This window comes from Talaromyces atroroseus (genome assembly GCF_001907595.1).
Source record: "Talaromyces atroroseus strain IBT 11181 chromosome Unknown scaffold_8, whole genome shotgun sequence".
In the NCBI taxonomy this organism is placed as follows: Eukaryota; Fungi; Ascomycota; class Eurotiomycetes; order Eurotiales; family Trichocomaceae; genus Talaromyces; species Talaromyces atroroseus.
Window position 1 is genome coordinate 1,160,123 of NW_017971440.1, and position 22,130 is coordinate 1,182,252.

At 47.8% G+C, this 22,130-nt stretch overlaps 9 protein-coding genes across 9 annotated transcripts; 4 read left to right on the forward strand and 5 right to left on the reverse strand.

Annotated features, from left to right (window-relative positions):
• Positions 1-1,054: 1,054 nt before the first annotated feature.
• On the reverse strand, positions 1,055-2,898 carry UA08_06314 (hypothetical protein; the record flags this gene model as incomplete). The annotated part of the gene is made up of 5 exons (XM_020268624.1): positions 1,055-1,071; positions 1,101-1,166; positions 1,230-1,628; positions 2,120-2,474; positions 2,536-2,898. The coding sequence occupies 5 exons, from the start codon at positions 2,896-2,898 to the stop codon at positions 1,055-1,057; spliced, it is 1,200 nt and encodes a 399-aa protein (XP_020118841.1).
• A 1,406-nt stretch (positions 2,899-4,304) lies between these two features.
• UA08_06315 (Tripeptidyl-peptidase sed4) lies at positions 4,305-6,351 on the forward strand (the record flags this gene model as incomplete). The annotated part of the gene is made up of 4 exons (XM_020268625.1): positions 4,305-4,691; positions 4,771-5,318; positions 5,411-5,602; positions 5,661-6,351. The coding sequence occupies 4 exons, from the start codon at positions 4,305-4,307 to the stop codon at positions 6,349-6,351; spliced, it is 1,818 nt and encodes a 605-aa protein (XP_020118660.1).
• Positions 6,352-8,629: 2,278 nt separating this feature from the next.
• On the forward strand, positions 8,630-9,784 carry UA08_06316 (Endochitinase 2; the record flags this gene model as incomplete). The annotated part of the gene is made up of 1 exon (XM_020268626.1): positions 8,630-9,784. One exon carries the CDS (start codon positions 8,630-8,632, stop codon positions 9,782-9,784), a length of 1,155 nt encoding a protein of 384 aa, XP_020118659.1.
• An 821-nt stretch (positions 9,785-10,605) lies between these two features.
• Positions 10,606-11,778, reverse strand: UA08_06317 (hypothetical protein; the record flags this gene model as incomplete). Its single annotated transcript, XM_020268627.1, has 1 exon — positions 10,606-11,778. One exon carries the CDS (start codon positions 11,776-11,778, stop codon positions 10,606-10,608), a length of 1,173 nt encoding a protein of 390 aa, XP_020118857.1.
• Positions 11,779-12,793: 1,015 nt separating this feature from the next.
• Positions 12,794-15,061, reverse strand: UA08_06318 (hypothetical protein; the record flags this gene model as incomplete). The annotated part of the gene is made up of 4 exons (XM_020268628.1): positions 12,794-12,812; positions 12,870-13,246; positions 13,304-14,010; positions 14,068-15,061. The coding sequence occupies 4 exons, from the start codon at positions 15,059-15,061 to the stop codon at positions 12,794-12,796; spliced, it is 2,097 nt and encodes a 698-aa protein (XP_020118858.1).
• A 500-nt stretch (positions 15,062-15,561) lies between these two features.
• Positions 15,562-15,906, forward strand: UA08_06319 (hypothetical protein; the record flags this gene model as incomplete). Its single annotated transcript, XM_020268629.1, has 2 exons — positions 15,562-15,781; positions 15,842-15,906. The coding sequence occupies 2 exons, from the start codon at positions 15,562-15,564 to the stop codon at positions 15,904-15,906; spliced, it is 285 nt and encodes a 94-aa protein (XP_020118855.1).
• Positions 15,907-16,461: 555 nt separating this feature from the next.
• Positions 16,462-17,622, reverse strand: UA08_06320 (hypothetical protein; the record flags this gene model as incomplete). The annotated part of the gene is made up of 3 exons (XM_020268630.1): positions 16,462-16,579; positions 16,667-17,147; positions 17,223-17,622. 3 exons carry the CDS (start codon positions 17,620-17,622, stop codon positions 16,462-16,464), a joined length of 999 nt encoding a protein of 332 aa, XP_020118856.1.
• A 673-nt stretch (positions 17,623-18,295) lies between these two features.
• UA08_06321 (hypothetical protein) lies at positions 18,296-20,009 on the forward strand (the record flags this gene model as incomplete). The annotated part of the gene is made up of 4 exons (XM_020268631.1): positions 18,296-18,939; positions 18,999-19,328; positions 19,432-19,838; positions 19,972-20,009. The coding sequence occupies 4 exons, from the start codon at positions 18,296-18,298 to the stop codon at positions 20,007-20,009; spliced, it is 1,419 nt and encodes a 472-aa protein (XP_020118853.1).
• Positions 20,010-20,267: 258 nt separating this feature from the next.
• Positions 20,268-21,860, reverse strand: UA08_06322 (hypothetical protein; the record flags this gene model as incomplete). Its single annotated transcript, XM_020268632.1, has 1 exon — positions 20,268-21,860. One exon carries the CDS (start codon positions 21,858-21,860, stop codon positions 20,268-20,270), a length of 1,593 nt encoding a protein of 530 aa, XP_020118854.1.
• Between the last annotated feature and the right edge of the window lie 270 nt (positions 21,861-22,130).

Here is a 22,130-nt window from a genome sequence, read left to right on the forward strand (position 1 = left end):
AAATGCTACGTAGACAGCGCGGCTAATCTTACCATACATACGAAGATACGTTCGGACCCCATGTCTGCCAATAGCACACTCGAACTTGGATGTCAGAAGTAAGGAATCAAACTGATCTTTTGAAAAGGCGGTTCAAGGTGACTTTTTAAAAACATACTAAATAATGACTGCATAGACGCAGTTTTGAAGAGCCGTACATGCACCCCACAAAGTTGAGGAGCAAGCGAGAAATATCAAATCATTGACTTTGTACTATTAGTTTTATTGACCAGCCACTCAGAAAATGAAACACTACACGGAGATTGCCCCTGGGGGCCAACCATAGGTAGTATTAGACGAATATACTATGTAGCCTGTTCACTAGGATGTGAATTCGCAGGAATTAGATTTTATATAGCTTGATTTACGCTATGGACTGTGAAAGAATATGTAATCAGTATTCTTAGCTTAGTTACTACTTAAGTACCTCGTAAACAATAAACCTGCCTGCCCTAGACTAGTCCGAATTTAGCTCTGAAAACAGTTTCATTTAACCTCGCACACTATAACCGAAACATAAAATAATAATGATGAATCTATAACAAGTACGGAGTACTCCGTGGTAGATAATGACTTATTAGACAACCTTGATATCCTGCCGGAAACAGACGGAAGCTTAGTACATAGTAGTTTTCTCAACTTTGTTGTCACCATACTTTTTCTAATACAACCCCCTCGATCCACTCCGTCCAGTGTCCATCGCTGTAATTGAGTTCGTTCATCTTTCGATGCATGACAACAATATGACGCCGTAGTGCGAATACCTGTCAGTCTCAATAATTAAGAGTTTTAATCTACTTGCAATGAAATGGGGCGCAGCGAACCTAAACGCCTGGTTTAGAGAATAATTCGTATCTCCAACCTCCACTATCCAACATTTTACATCTCATACTATAAGCGGGGTAGTATTAAATATGCTTAGAAAGCGAGAGCTGCAGCAAACATGATGATCGCCACAGGGATGTTAATTGCATTTGACGACGGTGAAACTTTTTAAATACACAACGGCAATGCATTAGTGACCTGCACAAGCTGCGGCGATGAAGCAGTACATTACTCACCAATCACTTGACCTGCAATATTCATAGAGGAAGATGAAGAGGAGGTAGTTTGACACATCAGGGCGACTGGAAAGTTAGCAATTTAGACCTGCCACCACTGCCTGTAAGTTATATAGGTTTATAACTCACCCTCATCAGCAGCACGTCCAAGCATGCTCAAGTCTCCTGTATCTGTACATCGACTGATAATACAATTGGTAAATTTATTTTCGGGCGCAACAAGGTCGTTCTGATTTTCGAGGCGTTGACATATACATCTTAAGTCCGAGGTCTTGATGCTATTCTTTGCTTGCGTGCCGCAGTATGGGACGAATTGCACATCATAATATGTATCCATGCATGATTGGGCGCAGATGGGGAATTGGGACTCCCATTGCTGGAAGGAGATGCGTGTCGTCGTCGTAGTCGTCGCGGAGATGAACTTGGCGAGCAGGATGGTGATGAGGATGAGATTCATTATATTTTCTTCATCCCGAGTCAGTGTGTGTGAGTGTATAGCCCTCTGCGGAGAGGAACTGCACGTCTTATCTGCAAAAAGAATCAAAGTAGGTTCTACAAGTGAACGACATTGCAATCTTGAAACGGACAATACAAGTAACCAATCCTTCAGCGATTGCTGGAAGAAGCAATTGGCAGCATGCATCTGTCAAACCAGGTGTGCGGATACATGAAGATAATATGGCCAATAAACATATGCAGCTATCCAATAATGCATTTACTTGATGTAGCAAGAAAATGCATCCAATGTGTCACAACATAGGTATTATATAGTACAAGGTAGCACAACTCAACCGTTGATTCATATGGATAGCTGCTTCTCCTGACTTCTGGTAGGAAGAGATATATTCCGTAGATGGTATCGATTTTAGCCCATGGTTGTACTCCGTGGCTTAGCATACGAATGCCTGTCTGATGTGAACACGACGACGGAATTAAGAATGGTTATATATGTGTCAAATATGTATAGAAACTTGTATTAAAACATTATATGTTATAAACTATTCCTTAAATTAAACTACCATTAGCCCTCACCGTCTGCCCGGCCACCCACGAAGTACCAGACAGATAAACCACGGTCTCCGCCACCTCCTCCGGCGTACCCAATCTGTTAAAAGGGGACTGCTTCTTGATAATCTCAATCAATGCATCCGGCTTCCCCCTCATAAACAGTTCCGTCGCTGTTGGTCCCGGAGCAATTCCATTCACGATGATGCCCTTTGGCGCAAGATCCTTGGACAGGATGCGGGTAATTTGCTCAATGGCACCCTTGCTGGAGCAGTATGTCAATTGCGGAGCCATGACCGTGTTGGAGTGGCATAGCGAGGTGCTGAAAAAGACAATGTGTGATCCCGGAGCCATATGTGGTACGGCAGCCTTTTTATTTTTCCGCATTAGCTGAATAGAATTTTTGGATTTCACAAAGTAGAGTGCATACCTTTGCCAAAAACAATGGCCCCTTGACGTTGACCTGGAATACTCTATCGAACAGCTCCTCCGTCAAGTCGTCAAGGTTCGCGAGCGGCATAATGCCGGCGCTCGCGATGAGGATATCGATTTTCCCGAACCGCGCCACCGTCTGGTCGACAATGGTCTTGATGCCGCTGGTTGATCCTGCATCGGCCTTTATGGCAAGCGCGTTGTCGGCGCCTAGCTTGGTCACGACTTCTGCAGCCGCAGACTCGTCGGAGGAGTAGTTGATGGCGACTTTGGCGCCGAGAGCCACGAGTTGCTCGGCGGTGGAGCGGCCGATGCCCTTGGAGCCGCCTGTGATGAGGGCTACTTTGCCGGTGAAAGACATGTTTACCTTGATGTGATCGAGGTTGATTGAGTTATTCTTGTTCTTGTGTTATTTTTACTTCGTGGAAGCGTCCGTCTATTTATATGTGATGATACTCGGCTTTGTATACTCGGCTTTTCGGACATCCCGATGCAGAATTCCAGCGGTGTGTTCACAGCGCTAGCGCCTAAACAGGTTAGCTCCCGCTGCTAGTTCCGCAAGGCTTGCTGCAAACCGAGCAAACACCCCCGATATAGCGTATTTGTTGTGTTTGCTACTTTTGCTAAGCTTTGCATACCCCCCACCCATGCAAACAGGATTGGTTTGCACTCTCTTTTGCACTTTCTCTCTCTCTCTCTCTTTCTATTCTCAGAGACCGATCATTCAGCCTATCTTTAGGATTATGCCGTGTATCTGCATGGAAAACCCAGAGGGCGGGCAGAGCTCTTAACAAACTTGTACAGGAACAAGATTCAACAGTCTTTGTTCCTGGATCCTATCCATGGCCTGCTACTCCGTACTCAGTACCAGACAAGAAACTGCAAGCACATTCTCCCCAGCTGGCCTGGGAAGCGAGATGAGAGTTCCTCGGGCGTCTTATAAAGCCACCTGGATCTCAGCCGGAGAAAATTAGGGTTGTTAGGGTTAGTTGGGGTAGGTGCCGCAATCGACGAGCGGCCATTTGAGCATGAAATAAATTACAATTTCTGAATCCATAAGAGTTGATTACAATCTCAGCATCCATAAAAGTCAAATCAACTATGATTCAATCCTTACATAACTACAACTATGCGTGATAGCGTTTACTGTATACTTGCGCGTTGTGTGACCGGATTGCTGCAGTTATCTACGCACTAATGCACGCGCCGTACAGAGTAAACAGAGCAAATGCATGTCGCGAGATCCATGGTAAATGAGCGCAAAAGTCCTTCCTAAAAGAGACGCAAATTGACTTCCTCAAGGTTACATGTGCTCCGCAGCTGGGCTAATCGTGCAATCAGAGGGATCGCCCCTGATTGATGCGGGGAGGATGCTCCATAGATACTGTGGTAACTTATATTTGACGAACTTGCTAGTATCTGTGACATGTTGCTTGTATTATACGAAATACAAATCCTGCTGCGAGACAGGCGTCCTTGGCATGTATAACCATGACTATGTAATCATTCCGTTGTATTACGGCGTGATATACAAGCCCGACACAGACGTCAAAAAAAAAAATAAATAAATAAATCGTCGTCGTCGGCGGATTATCTTATCGAGTGATCGGCGGCGGGTGTAACGCTGTCGACCTTCCTGTTTCGATGCATCTGCATATGCTACGGACCGCTTGTCGATCCACCATAAATAGACAGCTGTTGCCCGTGCAAAACATCCCTGCGCAATCCAGTCGTCTACTTCAAGCGTGACAAGACTTCCCTTTCAACATGAGCCGCAGCCTTCTCCTCGGCGCCGGCCTGCTGGCGCAATTGGCCGTCCCTGCTCTCGGTGCTGCTGCGCTGGTGGCCCATGAGTCCCTCGCGAGCCTGCCCTCGGGCTGGACCAAGGTCAGCACTCCAGATGCAGACACCACCATTCAGCTGTCCGTCGCACTGGCCCTGCAGAATGTCGACCAGCTTGAGAGCACGCTGCAGTCTCTCTCGACCCCCGGCAATGCCGGCTACGGCCAGTTCCTGGACGTGGACGACATTGCTTCTCAGTTCGGACCTGCCAATTCGTCCGCCGAGGCCGTGACCAGTTGGCTCCAGGAAGCCGGCATCACCCAGATCTACAACTCGGGTCAATCGATCAACTTTGCCACCACTGTCAGCAAAGTAAGACTTGCTCTTAGAAGAACGCGGTTTCATGAAAGTGGTGTGTGAGTGATGGGCGCGCTGACAGTTGCGGTAACAGGCAAACAGCCTTCTCGGGGCCGACTTCAACTACTACTCTGATGGCGGTGCAGCCAAGTTGCGTACTTTGTCGTACTCCGTCCCAAGCGACATCAAGTCCGACATTGACCTCATCTCGCCCACAACTTACTTTGGCAAGACCTCTACCTCTCGCGCCATTAAAACATACAAGAGCAAGCGCTCGCCCTCGACTACCACCACGTCGTCCAGCTCGGCTGTCTCCGTGGCCGCTTCCTGTCAGACATCCATCACACCTGCGTGCTTGAAGCAGATGTACAATGTCGGAAACTATACCCCCAATGCCCAGAGCGGCAGCCGAGTAGGCTTTGGAAGCTTCCTGAATGAATCCGCCATCTATGACGACCTGTTCGACTATGAGGAGGTCAACGGAATCCCGTTCCAGAACTGGACCAAGGTGTTTGTCAATGACGCACTCAACTCTCAGGACCCAAATGCCGGTTACGATGGCGAGGCCAACCTCGATGTTCAAAACATCGTTGGCGTCTCCCACCCACTGCCTGTGACTGAGTTCCTTACCGGAGGAGCACCGTAAGTTTCCTCTTTTGGTTCTTTGTATATCGAGAGAGAGATATATATGGAACATAGGATGAGATTGACAACCAACTAACTTGTCATGACAGTCCGTTCATCCCTAGTCTGGATACGGCAACTGACGACAACGAGCCCTATCTCCCGTATTACGAGTATCTTCTGTCCCAGAGCAACGCTGATCTGCCGCAAGTCATCTCTAACTCATACGGTGACAATGAAGAGACTGTGCCATATCTGTATGCGATTCGCGTTTGCACCTTGATTGGATTGACTGGATTGAGGTTAGTTATACGAAACCTTTTTCACTAGCGCTTATCAATGCTAACTGATGTCTTTCAGAGGTATCTCTGTCTTGGAATCCAGCGGTGACTTGGGTGTTGGCGACGGATGCTTGAGCAACGACGGCAAGAATACCACCCAATTCGAGCCCATTTTCCCTGCAACCTGCCCCTACGTGACCTCAGTCGGAGGTACCCAGGCCGTCACCCCAGAGGTTGCATGGACTGCCAGCTCCGGTGGATTCAGCAACTACTTCCCCCGCGCCTGGTTCCAGGAGGCTGCTATTGAGACCTACCTAGACAAATACATCAGCAGCGAGACCAAGGAATACTACTCCCAATACACCAACTTCGGCGGCCGTGGCTTCCCCGACATTTCCGCACACAGTCTCCTTCCCGACTATGCCATTGTGTACAGTGGTGTCGTTGGTCCCAGTGGCGGTACCTCGGCTGCTTCTCCCACCTGGGCTGGTATCATTGCCTTGCTGAACGATGCTCGTCTGGCCGCTGGCAAGTCCACTCTCGGCTACTTGAACCCATTCTTCTACGCCATTGGCTTCACTGCCCTCAACGACATCACCGGCGGCGGTTCCGTTGGCTGCAACGGTATTGACGGCCAGAGCGGCGAAGCCCAAGCCGGCGGCGGCATTGTCCCCTACGCTTCGTGGAACGCTACCGTGGGCTGGGATCCAGTTACTGGCCTTGGTACCCCCGACTTCCAAAAGTTGAAGGAGCTTGTGCTGTCCTTTTAATTATGTGTAGTCGGGAGTGTAAATAGTATTATTTGCGACGTCTTGTATAATGACTTGATAGACTTGTTCATAGATCTACTCCTTAAATCTCAGAACACATCCATCCAACGCATCACTTCATTCGTAAATTAGAGTACTATTCGTAATAGCCCCAAACCTAGATCACTAATCTTGTCTCCAGCCATAACTAAGTAGAAGGCAAGAGACCATTCACCATGTCTATTGTCATGCGACAGTTTGAAAAATCATAACCCTGAGGTACCTAGCTATATATATAGCCCTTCATCTACCTACCCCGCTGGATGTATAGCTAATGTATCTAGCATGTAAACCACATTGGAACTTGACGAGATACTACATATACCTGTATTTAGCCTCTTCCTATCTCCGCGCCCACATAATGGCGCATGTTGCATGCACATACTATACACAGGTGTCATTGTTCTTCTGCATTGCGAAATAATAACCTAGGAAGACTATGTGGTATCGGATTGATCACCATAGGACCTAGGTAGTTAATAGGTCGTATGAAACGTACTTATCTAGTACGTACTATTACTATAGTTAATGCTATTGATCACTCTAACTATGTGTATAATAAGGATTATCGTTCCGGGTGATAATTGGTTGTGATTGGCGCGCGGGGCAATTAGACGATGCTACTCTGTGACCATTCTCGGCCCCTCGTCGGATGACCGGATGATAACATGTGGCAGGGGGGTATTTTCAGATGATTCGAGGTATGTTTTATGAATTGTGCGGATGGAAAAGCATCCATGGCGTAGATAGGAAGATTGAGGAACATAGGATATATATATTCGTTCTTCTTTACTGTTCTGCTTGGGAGAATATATTATTAGATTAGGTGCATCGGATAGATAGAGAACCAGCAAATGCACCTTTAAGCACACTAAACTTCATAGCCAAAAGCCTAAAGTACTTGTCGAGTACGGTCCAGTCAGAAGTCGAATCCCCTGACCTAAATGCGCACTAATTATATTGCGTAGTAGCACTTATCCCCCACCGTTGTTTTCTTATTCTGCAGGCCAATAGCTCAGTCAGGGCAGTCAGTCGTCATCAGGCCAGGACCATAATGCTCATTCCGTGTTTGAGCTCTCAGCCAGGGTTCTCTCCCTCGTTTGGGTAACACCAACATGGCTCTTAGCCCCGTTTGGCATGAATCCTCCATCGCACGAGAGAAAAGGATGGCGTTATTTATTCTGATGTCAGTAAGGTTTGCACGAGGCTGAGCTTGCGGCTTTCGCAGTCTATAGCCGTATAGTCAATGTGTAGATATCTAGGCACGCAGACATGCCACGCGTTTCATATATGTCCTCGGCATAAGAAGCAAACTAGGTGCGCCACGCACTGCTACCGTGCCGTGTCAGTTGTAAAAAATCATGGGTGTGCCTCGCATGTCATTCCAACATCTCATGCGCAGACCGCCGCTGATCAAGCCCTAGCTACTACTTGTAGCCTAGTTGACTAGTCTGCTATACTGGAGATTGGCAAGGCGAAGGTAACATGAACGATTCCATCTGAGTACGTATCTAGTTAGATGACATGCAGATCTTCTTGGATATTATTTCTTCCCACATTCCTCCATGCTAACATACTTGCATCATCCCTAATAGGTAAAATTAGCATGAGCTTAAAGCCTCAATTCCTACTAAAGTAGTTTAGTCAGCTCTTGCTCATCCGTATAAGTTAGGCCACGCGCGCTAAACTAAGGGAACGTTGCATCTTGCTTGTCTAAACACCGAGCATCCATATCTTGTATTTGCCTTATCGATTGAGATCGTCCGTTTCATTCAGAAAACCGCGGGCTTGCGCGGTGCCATGGCCCTTCAAACGACGAAACCGTCACAGTCATTTGGTGAATTTTCCTACGCACATACAAACAACCCCTCAGACCCGAGGACTACAACCTTACAAGAGCCAGGGCTACTGTATCATGTGTCCCGTTGCATTCACCCAACCGTACCTAGTACTAAACTATCCACTCGAGGATATTCCGTCCCGCGTTTGGAAGGGTCAAAAAAATGTATATTATTTATACTGTTTGCTTTCCCTCCCTCTTCCATTGTTTCTTTCTCTGTTTCACTCGAGCCAGGTACTCGCACAATCAGACACTCCTTCTGAACAACCAAGGTGGTCCTCGACGGATCTTCCCAGTCCCCTCCTTATCTACTTCTAGCAAGTACTCTTCATTGTACATATTGAAATATACCCTCCCTTACCCCTTTACCTGTACATACTATATATTATCCCCCACAACATGCGTTCCTTCAGTTTGCTTGCCGGCCTCAGCCTTCTGGCTGGCACCGTCTTGGCAAGTCCTGTCGACCTCCCCAGACGCACGACTTCGACCGGCAAATCCGTGCTGTACTGGGGCCAGAATGGCGGTGGAGTTGAGGAGAACAACGACCCTGGCACATACTGCAACGGCACCGCCGGTGTTGATATCCTGATCCTTTCCTTTTTGTACCAGTACGGAAATGGCGTCACCGTTCCCGGAGGGTTGTTTGGCCAAACCTGCCAGGTTCTTTCGAATACTGGAAGTGCCCAGGGCTGTGATGAAGTTGCTGCTGCTGTCACCACTTGCCAGGAGAACGGTATCCAGGTATTCCTATCAGTCGGAGGCAGTCTTGGTGGCTACTCGCTCTCTTCTATCGAGGAAGCTGAAGCTATCGGCCAATACCTGTGGGATGCCTACGGTAACGGAGTCAACTCCAGCGTCACTCGTCCCTTTGGCGATGCCATTGTCAACGGTTGGGACTTCGATATTGAGAACCCTGACGGTAGCGAGTACTACCCCTACCTGATCTCAACCCTGCGCTCCAACTTTGAGACCGACAAGGAGAACACCTACTACATTTCCGGTGCACCCCAATGCCCCATCCCGGAGCCTAACATGGGCACGATGATCGAGGACTCTGTCTTCGACTACTTGTGGGTGCAGTTCTACAACAACAACAACTACACCTACCCGTGCGCCCTCGGTATCAACGGAGACGCTGCATTCAACTACGACGAATGGGAGTCCTTCATTGCCACGACCAACTCCTCTGCTGCTGAGCTCTTCGTCGGTGTTCCTGCCTCTCCCCTGGGCGCCAACGGTCTGGAGAGTGGCTCAGTCTACTACGCCACACCCGAACAGCTCCTCCCCATCATTGAATCTGTTTCGTCAAACTACAGCAATTTCGGTGGCATCATGATGTGGGCTGCTGGTTTCTCCGACAACAACGTTAACGACGGCTGCACTTTTGCCCAGGAGGCCGAAACCATCCTTCGCCTTGGAGAGGTATGCTCCGGATCGTTCACGGCCACTGCTTCTTTGGCCCCCGTTGTGCCAACCCCGACTTCCGGCCTCAGTGCCACTGCTACCGCGTCTGCTACTGGAACTCCAGTTGCTGCGTGGGGACAGGTATAAAAAAAATCCATTTTCCTTTTTTTTTTTTTGCTTCTACTTTTTGGTATTTGGTGTTATTGAACTTTTGTTTGAAAAAAAATTTGCTAAATGGTCTCTGCGGCGTGTTTATCCTGTATATTTATGCAAGAAAAATGTCTCCAAATGTGTAACTAAACTGGATTCAGCCTTGATTTCTGATCATCGTGATATTTCATATAGTGCGGAGGCGAAGGTTACAGCGGATCAACAGTCTGCGAATCCGGATACACCTGCGTCGCGACAGGTGCATACTGGTCGTCATGCCAGCCATCATCGTAAGTGTCTTTTTATATATAGGGACGAGTTCATTCTCCAACAGCGACTACGACTGGGCTGCATATAGCTTTCTTCTGTCACTCCTTCAATACAAAAGCGAACATAGGTCCTGGTGATATCGATCGCTACTACTACCACTATTACTACCAACATTCATGCTTTACCTATGGTTGCATATCACGGTTGTGCTCGGTGTTGGATCTCTAGGCTCTGATGAAGTAGCCACTATTACCACGTACTACGTGGGTCGTGATGATCAGATTCATGTTTGAAGCTATCTATCTGTGTATCTAACTATCCATCGGTTCTGTCGTTCCCGGTGATCATTCAATGCAAACTTTGACAGATTTTACCAAGTTTTGTCCAAGTCGAAACGTATATACATGAAAATCATATAGTAGTTAGGTATATACAGCAGCACTGTTATGTATGCTACTTTCTAGTCTTATAGATAGTTTTCGCCTGGGTAGTTAGGTAGAAAGAAACATTTATATATGCTAGTCCTCAGTGATCAACAAGTATTAGATCTAAACGCCTAAAACAAACCTCGCTGCAGCCTCATGGATCTCTTCTTGCTCCTTCGACCATCCCAGTAGAGACCCCACAACATAAACATCATGCGGTACACCTGGGACTTCGAAATATTCGACCCGATTACCCGGGACAGCGCTCATCACGTTGGCAAACCCCCGGACACTATCACAAAGAACCTCGGCACCTCCTACCTGAACGAAAATCGGAACTGGAGTTGCAAATGGATGCAGTGCCGGAGAGATATATGGGCTATCCAGTCGTACGGTCTTAGGGGGCGCAAGAGCTCTAGCCCCCCATGCCATCATGCGCGACTCAACGTAGTCGGTCTTGATATTTCTATTTGCGCTGACGGCCTCAGGGTCACCTTCGAAGCTATACTCGACCGAGGGCGAAAACAGAAGACATGCCTTTGGAGGTGGGAATTTGGCAAGCTTATGGCCCGGTATCTCCTTGATGGAGACAAGATAGCGCAGAAGCGCCATTGCGATAGTCGAGCCCGTGGAGTCGCCTGCGAGGACGATGCGCGATGGGGAAACTCCCATTTCCTCGATGAGATAAACGTATGCTGTCACTGCATCCTGCATGGCTCCGGGATACGGTGTTGGGTTATTGCCGCCAGCAAGACGGTATTGCAGCCAAAGTGAGTGAGTATTGCTGCCCAGCTTGTTGTTCAGCAGCTCTGCCGTGGGCCCGGAGTCCTCTGGCCGTCCACTCAGCCACAGGAGGGATCCAGAATGAAAGGACAAAACCACCAGGTTTTGCTCTTCCAGTAGCCATTGCTTCGATGGCAGCTTCGGATACCATGTGCCGCCAATCTTCTCTGGCTTGATGGTATCACTCGTAAAATCACCGTAACACTCGCCGGCTGGTGCTGGGTCGATGGCCACCCATCGATCGCCAAGATCGCCGGGCTCCAAGCTCAACGATTGCGTAAAACCGAGCTCGGTGATGATGTGAAAAACTCTCTCTAAAAACCGCGTCATGCACGCCTGACGATAGGTCCATGCCGGACTCTGGCGCAAGGAGCTCGGGATGTAGTAGACACTGTAGAAAAGTGCCTCTAGGACGCTCCGAAAGAGAACAAAGATGATCCAGATACTAAAGCCTGGCTGTCGCGTCCGCCAGCCTCTGGGGATCGCGTTGTCGTCTGTAAATTCGCGTGCCATTAGGTTCTGCTTGCTCCGTGGATATGTACCCAGGCATGACGGGCGAACCAAGCAGTAATGCCAGCCTTGGTATTTATATATCACGGAAAGAAGTTATAAACTGCTTGAAGCTCCAGCAACCCTACAGACCCACCATGCATTTCCGAATAGGCAAGTAATGCGATGGACAAGTGGAGGTGAGCATGACGTTAGCATTTTGTGTGGGGAAGATCACATTTTTGTGTAATTTATGCCATTCAGCCAGAATCAAAATCAGTGGCTTGACTAACTACTTGTAACTAGTTAGATTCTATGCGCGGGGCGAGGCACAGCCACAGTGGCTCATCAAAGCGAACTATTAAGACAACGAATGAAAGCAACGAATGAAAGAGTACGACCTGTTTTTTCTTCCCCTAAAATCTTACCACTCTCAATGAAGCTAAAGCCGATCTGTGCTCTTCCTAAACAGGACTTAACTTCAAGTCTAACTCAAGTTTGGTATAGAGACCAGTTTGGTAGGCACTAATAATGCGTGGCTTACATAGCCTTAACTAGCCAGCTTGTTGGTCCAAGTCAAAAAAAAGTAGCACATTTCATGGGATTGAGTACGCCCCTCGTAAGAGGGACACAGCCCCATCATCCTAAAATTAAAATAATACGCGCTATTCCCTAAACTTCCAAGATTGATATCTCAACTCGAATATCTCTTACACGCCCACGGTGTCAACAGGTAACATGTCAAATGAAGCCAATCAACTACGGTGGTTGGTTGCAGCCGGCTCGCACGCATATTGCCTGAGGCTTCAACTCCTAGGCGCCAAGCTGTGTGGCTGCCTTTGAGTTAGTCTACATTAAGCCTAGTGCGATGGAGCAGTCTTCGTATTACTTTAAAGAGTCTTATACATAGTATATACGAAGTATAGAAAATAGAGGTGTTTCTATAAGGTTGTCAGCCTCTTTATTATATGCGCAATATGAGATTCTAGGATCTTTCTCTTATCGTCTTTAACCATCACAGACATGATGCAATTCACGATCAAAGGCTGCTATTGGTACTATATAATACAATATTATAGCGTTGTTAACCCCTAGACATCGAGACCAAAACTTACTCCGCCATAGTTAGATCCTGATTCCAATCAAAATTATTGATCCATCTCATAAACTCCGAATCTTGGTCCAGCCAAAATTCATTACTCGTGAACCACTCAACGGGCACAGAGCTGACCTCTGCACTCCCAGGCGTCAGAGGTACTGGCGGAGCAGAAAGGACGTGATCCAAAATACTACGGATTACTTTCCGGGCTTGCTGGCAGATTTCGTAGTTGCCGGCTTCCCGGGGAACAGCGTATTCTAGGTCGGCCGCGAACCGACTTAGGTTTTGAATGACCTCTGAGCGAGGGAGTCGAGAGTCAGTTTGCGCGTTTTGGGACTGGCGGAGAAGTTCAATTGCTAGGATGCCGGCGCAAGGTAGACCGAAGAAAGACACCTATTTCTGGTCAGTGAAAAAAAAAAGTCTTCAATAGCGTTTGTCATTACAACTTACATTCCAAGCCACGGTGTTATTATCCGTTCCATCAGGCGCCCTACTCCCTGTGAGAGCGAGTAGTGTGTCTAACATCCCATGAGCAATACGCTTCAGGGTATTTGATCCACGGCCGGTTCTCTTGACGAGAATTCTCTGCATGATAAACTCGTTGTACAGGCAATCCAGATCGAAGTAGAGAGACATGAAAGTAATTTCTGGCTGAAGACCAGTCATGGTGTTTATTTCACCTTTGTGAAAACGTGCTGGCAATGTATTGCGAGTTTCTTTCGCAATTTTCGATATCTGTTCGATCCTGGATTCTATGTCATCTATCCGAGAATTGAGAGACAATTCAAGAACAAGCTCCCTGACTCGGCCCATCACAAACATTGCACGAGCGAATGAGATTTTGGAAACCGTGCCATTTGAACTCCATCCATCCTTGTCTAACCTTGCGATTGCAGCGTCTCGTATCTCGGGCTCGGCCAGGAGCTCCTCGTATGAAATATCCAGGGGGAGGTCAATGTCAATATGTCGCCAACTGATTCTCGGCGGGCGCCCGAGAAATGTCGCAAGTTCCTTGTCAATTGCGTACGCTCCGAGCAAGAGCCGCTTTCTATGCTCGACCAAGAAGAAAGGCAGCATCACGCTGTTTTGCTTTTGATGATAACCAAGGGCGAAGACAAGCGTGCATAAATCACCGACAACCTTCCAAGCGCGATAATCTATTGATGTTGTTAGACCATCGTATAGTATTCGGGAAAAAGAATCATCTATCTTACCGTGATCTCCATAAACAAGGGTGAGTAGTGCGGCGTGGGAAAGCAAAGCCCAAGAAAGCGGTTCGGACATAATCCCAGCATTCTCGCAAAATTTGATACACTTGTCTCCTGCAGCAATGCTTATATGAGCAAGACCTTTCGGGTCTAAACTGGCGGTATTGAAGCCTATCGATATGAGATAAGAGACTGGAAGAATACACACGCTTGCACCGATGATCGAGAATATCAACGCAATAACCTCCCATTTATAAGGCATTGAGATGAAGTAATCCTGCGGTGTCATATGTGCATCGATCCGAATCGGCTTGGAGCAATTCTCGAAGATTCGTTTTGACAACTTGAACAGATCGGGCAGTGGATCGGACTGGTCTTCGATCGCAGCAGTAAGCATATGTCGTACAGACGCAAACACGAGTCGTATAATCGAAGGGGAGAAGACGTGGCCATCGCAATGGCTTAATTTGGACAACACCATCCGCTCGTACAGAGTCAAATCATCGTAGAGAAAGAGCAAGAGCTCCGCGCCGAGCTGGATCTGTACATCGTCGACGGTAGTCAGGGTTCTCCTTAGCGATTGGGAGAGGTCTTGAAAGGAGGTAGCTGAAGATTTAATCACGTCTTCGCTCTCTTCATAGACGGCCGAGTAGCTTGTCGGACCTAGCACCCCGGTGCCCGGCGACGATGAGGTTTTCTTGCTCCAGTCCGCGATAAGCTTAGCACGGAGAGGGCCTTCGCTGCACGAATCTGCATTCTTTGGCGGGGTCGTATTACCAGTATTACCTGCAGAGGAAGTATCCGGCGAAGGAAGAGTACGTCGTGCGCGTGCAGTTTCTGGAGACATACGCTTGGTCATGGGCGCCGGATGGTAGATGCACTGGGCTGGCCTCTTCCTCCGCCGGCATCTGCCGCACGGAGTAGCATGATCGCATCGGAGTTTCGACTTTCGACACGGCTCGCACGAGCTGGGCAGGCCGTTTCGACGAGGCGCTGACATTTCTTTTTCCCTGTCTGTCTAGAACCGAGCCCAAAAGGCAAAATATGAGTCAATGGCCGTCTTGGTTTGCATCTGAGTCATCCCAATCCGAGCCGGACCAGGCGCTCGGAGTGACGCATCGCAGCTGCAACAAATTTTCCTTTCGGATTTTCGCTCAGCGGCGATCGGAGTGAGTCCCCACGCCGTAGTTTGGCGGCGGCTGGTTGGCTGGCACCGCCTCTGCTCGCCGCATTCCGAGCCCTACGCCGCTCCTCTAGTCCGAGGCCTCGGAATAATGATGATGACAGAAGCATCTAGACAGCACTGCGCATAAAAATTCTGTATGGCATCGTCGAATATAAAGGCGTCCAGAATGCCACGGCTTTGGATCATCCTTCATCACCATCAATCAGCAAGCACATCGAAACCAACAGCGACAACACAAAGCATACAAATCCATCCATCACTTTGCTTTCTACCACTCTTCCAATCCAAACTATATCTATTCTCCTTCTCTCAGAATGCCTCACGGATTCCCCAACTTCCGCTCTCTGCCTGAGGTCTACGACAGGGCCGCTGAGAAACAAGCCATGGGCATTTCTTCATCTTCATCTTCATCTTCATCCTCGTCTTCAACTTCGTCTGCATCTTCAAGAACTGCGTCTTCGGCTGCCTCCTTCCACAGCGATGCCGAGACCCTTCGAGAAAAGCCAAAGTCCAAGCTGCGCAAAGTCATTGATAGTAAGTTCACGTGTTCCTGTATTGGCTTATCCGACTGGAGGCTGACTCTTGTGTCAACAGTCATGAACCACATCGCTCCGCCCCAGCGCCCTGCCACGGGCAGCATGTGGATGAAGCACTTGTAAACACTGGTTTCGAGGCCTGGCTGGAACGGGCGGGACGGTGGAGCAATGCATGCCGCCCCATCACAAAAAAATAGTTACGATACGAATTCGGAGTACGGAGTATACATAAAAACCTAACGACAACAATAATCTTGAGCTTTGCCTCGTTCAGCAAGTTTTGGGGGTTTCATTTGTACATACAGTCACAATAATAGCAATAATAATAATAACAATGAATTGAGAACGCGTTCACCCCGAGGTCCTTGAAGTGGTTTTCACAACAATGACAAGACATACATATATATCCGTCCGATAATTGATTCTGCATGCTTATCTAATTTCTAGGACAAGCTCAAACTTGTCTAGGTATTAAGCTTGATATTCCTTTTGAGGAAAAGAGATTAAACTGTGGAACTATAACTAGTGGAAAAATCATTATATGGAACTATACCATTATTGGGAACGTTCCCTATGTACTCCGTATATTTTGTTCATCGAAATTGATATCAAATCCACGGCCAAGATATTGACCAACACAATGAGCAACAATTAACAAAAAAAAAAAAAAATACTAGCTCATGTGGCGAATTTTTTCTCCAGTAGTGGATCAACACTTTTGAAATCGGACAGCAAATCGGCCCCCAACCTCTTAGTGAAATCGACGCCAGAGTCTTCTTGAAGAAACGGAGCACCTCTTAGATTCAAAGTCAGCAAAATCAATATATGTTGACGCTATGCAAAGAGGTAATAGCTAAGGTGAAGAGAAGTCGGCCGGACTTACGGATCAACTTTGTTGTTGTGCATGAACTTGCCGTGACTCTCTGGTCCCCAAATGCACGATGCATGGATAAGGCATCGGCTACCTTCCTCGACTGTCCGTGCTGCAAGCGCTCTGAACACAGTCATTATCGGCTTCAGCCACCAAGCGATATCCTTATCCAGCGAGGTAGCAGCCACAAGACCCGGGCAGACATTGTTGATGATAACTTCTGACGGTGGAACAATCGTGGAAATATAGTGGACAAATGCGTTTACGACAAGTTTGCTGTCTGAATATCTTCTGAGTCCGCTATAGGTTTTGGCATCATCAAAGTACTTGATGAGGTTTCCCGAGGAAGGAATTGATTTTGCGCTGATACTGCTCTGATACTGCGTGCTCGAGCCATTGAATGTAATGCGCGAAGGTTGGCCGTTTGTTGCTGCTGTGGTTTGTAGAAGCGGTAGCAATTCGAGGATAATCAGAAAGTGGGTGTAACAATTCACTGAGCGGTTGCCAGGTATCAAACATTCAGAAAACATGCCGTTTATTTTGAGACGCATTAAAAGAAGCTACTCACCTTGCATGACGCGTTCATGTCCGCTGCTGCTGCGTTCGTATTTCATCAGAAACACCCCCGCGTTGCACACGAGTATATCCAGACGGGGAACCTCCTTTTTCACTTGATCACAAAAGTCCATCCCGGATTTGTAGTCATCCACGTCTAACGCAAAGACCTCAATCTTAGCATCGGGGTTAGACTGAGTGATGCCAAGGTCCTGACGAAGTGACCGGACAGCTTGTTCGCCTTTTGATGCATCACGAGCTGTGATAATGACTCGGGAAGCACCAAGAGTGAGCATCTGGCGGGCAGTTTCAAGTCCTATTCCGCTATTACCGCCCGTTATCAATGCTGTCTTGCCATGAAGACTCGTGCCTGAAGGGACTGGGGGGATAGGTGGCTGAAATTTCAAAGGCATGGCGAGATTTGGTTTTAGGGAACGGTTTCGGGAGAGCAACGAGGAACGACTGATAGACTCCAGATTGTTCTTCCCATTGTGACTCTATATATATACGTGTTTTTCTCCCGATTTATCAGCAACGCCGACAGAAGATTAGGGAAAGAATATGCTGATATCACGGTTTGCTTGTGCTTGTAGAGCGGCAGCTGTTTTCTGATTGGCTGTTGAATAAAGAATTCGGGAATGTGGGATCAAGGGAAGGAATTAACCACTCACATGGGGCGGGGTGGGGAAAGCGACAGGGATCGGAGACGCTAAAAGAGCGGGGGCGCGGGGTGGGGCCTTTTCTCGATACGAATCCTTCTTCCACCCACCGGCCTTCTTTTCCCCTGCGACCACCCAGCATCATTATTAATCGCCGCAAAAGAGCTGTCTGCATGCAAAAGAGATACAACAACAGTGGATATGATTGCTAAACACGCTTGCTTATCATGCAGCGAGCGCAAGAAGAAGTGTGACAAATCATATCCCACGTGCGGGCGATGTGAGCGGTATGCAATTATTAACTGAAAACAGCTCGTACTAGTCTATACCTTGCAGCTAGCTACGGTCTTTCCGAGTTGAAGATAATAGGGAAAGCTAATTCATTTTGAGTAGGCTACTTTTGAAATGTAGCTACCGAGCTACGGCGATGCCCGGTCCACCTCCCAGTGTCGCAAACATTTCCAAAGCCCAAAAGTGGCAATCTCTGAATGCTCTTTATGATGTGTCCGGCCCCGAGCAGATATTAAGCGAGGATCTAGTGCGCCTGGGGAATGCAAAGGATTCAACCTTCCTATTGCATCTGAGGGAGATAATTGCCAGGCATAGGCAGGTATTGGATAGGATCACCGAATCCTTCCTTTCGTCGTGCCAGAAATGGATGCCTATCTTTTACCCTGAGATCGTTGACCAACCCGATGCCATGGCTCGAGAGTCGATGGCATTGCTTCTTAGCATGTGTATGGTGATGCGCCCATTGGTTAGCGGGAATAACCAGCCTGATGCCCTCCGTGAGTACTTGTATCTTATCGCTAAGCGGCTATTCTGGGACCCAGCTACCGCAGAGAAGCCGACAACAGCTCTAATGAAAGCCGGATTGCTAATTTCTGTCTATGAGTACGGACATGGGCTATTGAATGCTTCTTTCATTACACTCTCAGTGTGTTCCAGCATGGCACAAGTCACAAAGCTAGGAGGCATAGTGCATGAATGCCCTATTTTACCGCCATTTGGGACACACCCTATCAAGGAAAATGACTTAAAGCTTTGGTGGAGTATTAAAATACATGAAATGTTCGTTTGGATTCATGATCTAAATCGATATCCGTTCTAATATGGGTTTTGACTTGCAGAATGATCAGTCTGAAAAGTGGACTGTCCATCAGGCCTCTCATCATTGACGAGTCTGAAATCATGGACAATCATCGCCTTAAAGCGGACATTGAATACGTCAAGCCACAACTGATTCTTGACCAACACTACATTTCTTTCCATCTACAGGCTAGAGCTGCTATTTGGCTGGACCTGGTGCTGGGCCTTGTACGGAGTCCCGTGATAACCACCTCCACCTCCACCGGTCGCCTTCGCTTTCAAGCTGTGGATCAAGGTCTTTTGCAGTTTCTAAGTGTGTTGTTTGGACTTGGTATGGGAGTATGCTGCGAGGCAATATCTATTAGCTTGAAGTAAGTTATGACAATTTGACTATATATGCCCATTGAAGTTGAAGATGGACAAGATGTTACTCTCACATATCCTAAGATTAACATATTTGTCCTTCTTTACTAGTGCTTTCGTTCACCTCCATCAAAGTCGGATCCAGCCAAGCAGTCCATTCATATTCACAGAACAAGAGAGACTCGAATCTTTCAAAGCCATCGAAACAATGCTTCGGGTGATATCGGATTTCTTCGAAGACTTTGCGCTCCAAAACCCCGATCTCGATATCAACGAGAACAGCAAGTCTAACCACGAAACCAATAGCGGCATGATCGCCGACACATTTCCCTACATGATTCACTTGGTATATGTGTTGTTACTGAAAATGCGAGAACACCGGTATATTCCCGAATCACTTTCTCGAATAGATAAAGCTGAAAAGGAGTCTCATTTTCCCTCTGCACCGACTTTTGAAAGGGAGATAAAAGCTCTTCATACCATGTTACATCACTCTTCTAAGCGATGGCAAATTTCACGTAAGTACGATGCTTTTCCGGACTTGACGATCCGTCATTGAGCCCACCATCCTCTCCTTTATCTACTCTCGTGCATGGTCAGTTTCGAGTGAAAAAATTGCATGCTGAAAAAATACTCTTTATACATTTGTAGGGGATTATATTTGTCTTCTGGACCGTTCAACAACCTAGTCTAGTTTCCTCTCGCCTATCATGTGTGAATGATGGGACGTCAATTTGATATCTGATATTGCAGAATGGGGCGAGCTTTCCAATCAGCCCTTGATATCTCTGAGACACCCTAAATCCAGCCAAAGGCTGCCTGAATATATCTGTATATTCGAATATCGAGCACTTGAGTTTGGGTAGTCTAACCCACAATCTCTTAATAGAGACACTAGTACGTTCGCAGTCGGAAATTCTATTGCCTTTTAGAGATATTACCTTCGCTCAAAGCCGTGCTCGCCCATCGAAAGTTTTTTTCCTGGCATTTTCAGCCGCTGCTGCCGCCGCTGCTGTACCAGCTCTCCTACCAAATACAGCACCAGATGTTAGACCACTGCCACCGGGGTAGTTGTCGTAGAAGAGCCCACCGAGCATTTCACCACAAACAAACAGGTTTTCAACTTCCTTGTCCGTCACCGATGAAATCACTTGTGCTTTCTCCGGGTTGACGGCGAGTCCTCCAAATGTGAATGTGACTCCGCATGTAACATGAACAGCCATAAATGGTCCCTTATCCAAAGGTAGCGCCCAGTTGCTCTTGGCCAATGGCAGTTTTATCTCACTAGACTGAGTTGAGACGCCATCACGAATTGAAGGGTCCCATTTACGGGATGGTTCCTCTTTTTGGGAAGCATAGACTGCCTCGTTGTAGCGGTTGAGGTTGTCAATGAATGCCTCTCGATTCTCAAGACCCAGTTCTGCTAGCTTATCGGCCAGTTCAGGAATGGTATTGGCGATAATTTGGCGTACACGCTCCGGTCGATACTCCTCAGACCGAAGCAGAGGAATGGTACGCTGGTCCCAGATCTGAAAGGCACTTTGGTTCGGCTGCGCAAGAATAGCACGTCCAAATTTTGCATAAGTGTAATTGCGCAGGTCGATGCCTTCATCAACAAAGCGTTCGCCGTTGCTGTTGAACATGAGACCAAGCGGATATCCGGATTTGGTGAATTCATTTGAAGCCTCTCTGTCACCAGTATCGGCTGGGGCATTGGCATCCCAGGCGACGGAGTGACAGCCAGACCAGTTTCCGACCTGCTTTGCCTTGACATCTCGAATGGCGGTTTCCAGCGCATCTCCCGAATTGTAAGGAGTGCCACGCACTTTGGCGAGATCCCAGCCAGGTCCCAAGTACTGAGTACGCATACGAGAATTGGCTTCGAAGCCACCGGCGGCGAGAATCACGGCACCGGCGTTGATAGTCACTGCCTTGTCTTGGTATCGCACCACCGCGCCGTCAACAGCGCCCGTCACAGGGTTAGTCACCAGGCGCTCCAGGGCAGTGGAATAATAGGTCTCGACGCCGTGGCGACGCGCATTCGCTTTGTGGTCTTCCACCAACCCTTTACCGCCGTCCTCTGTTTTGAGCGCCAATCCTCCCCAGAATTTCAGACGGCCATCCACCTCGTAAGCCTGTCGATTGAATGAAAGCTGGAACCGGATTCCATTTTGTTTCAGCCATTGGATTGTCGGGAATGATTCTTCGACCAATATCTTGCTCAAGACAGGGTCGGACCGCCCTTTGCATATGCGTTGCATATCATCAGCAAAATGCTTTGTTGTGTATGGTTCGAAATCTATCTTTTTGGCGGTGGCTGCGTCCACATTGTTGACCAATGGTAGCAAGTCACTCGCACCGTCGTGAGCAGTACGATAAGCTCCAGCTGTAAAGAATGTATTGCCGCCAGCCCATTCTTCGGGGGCTTTGTCGATGAGGACAACATGTTTAGCGCCAGCTTGTTTGGCTGCCACCGCGGCGCTGAAGCCGGCATTGCCGCTGCCAGCTACCAACACACTACACGACGATGGGAGTGTCATGCTCTAATATTAGTACTGCGGTGCTGTATCCTTTCGAAGTGGTGTAATAAACGCAATTGGAATAATTGATTTATTTGGACGGAGACCATAGAGGTATAATTAGTAGAAGAAATGGGTCAATCGCAAGGAACTCCGAGGCTGGTGTTCCTCCAGAACGCGAATACATATATTCCGAATTTCGTTAGTTTGCATAACTATTTTCCATACCTGTGTATACTGGCTAAGACTGCGGTCGCCAAGGTCGTTGCAGGGGAAATCAGTAGTTATCAA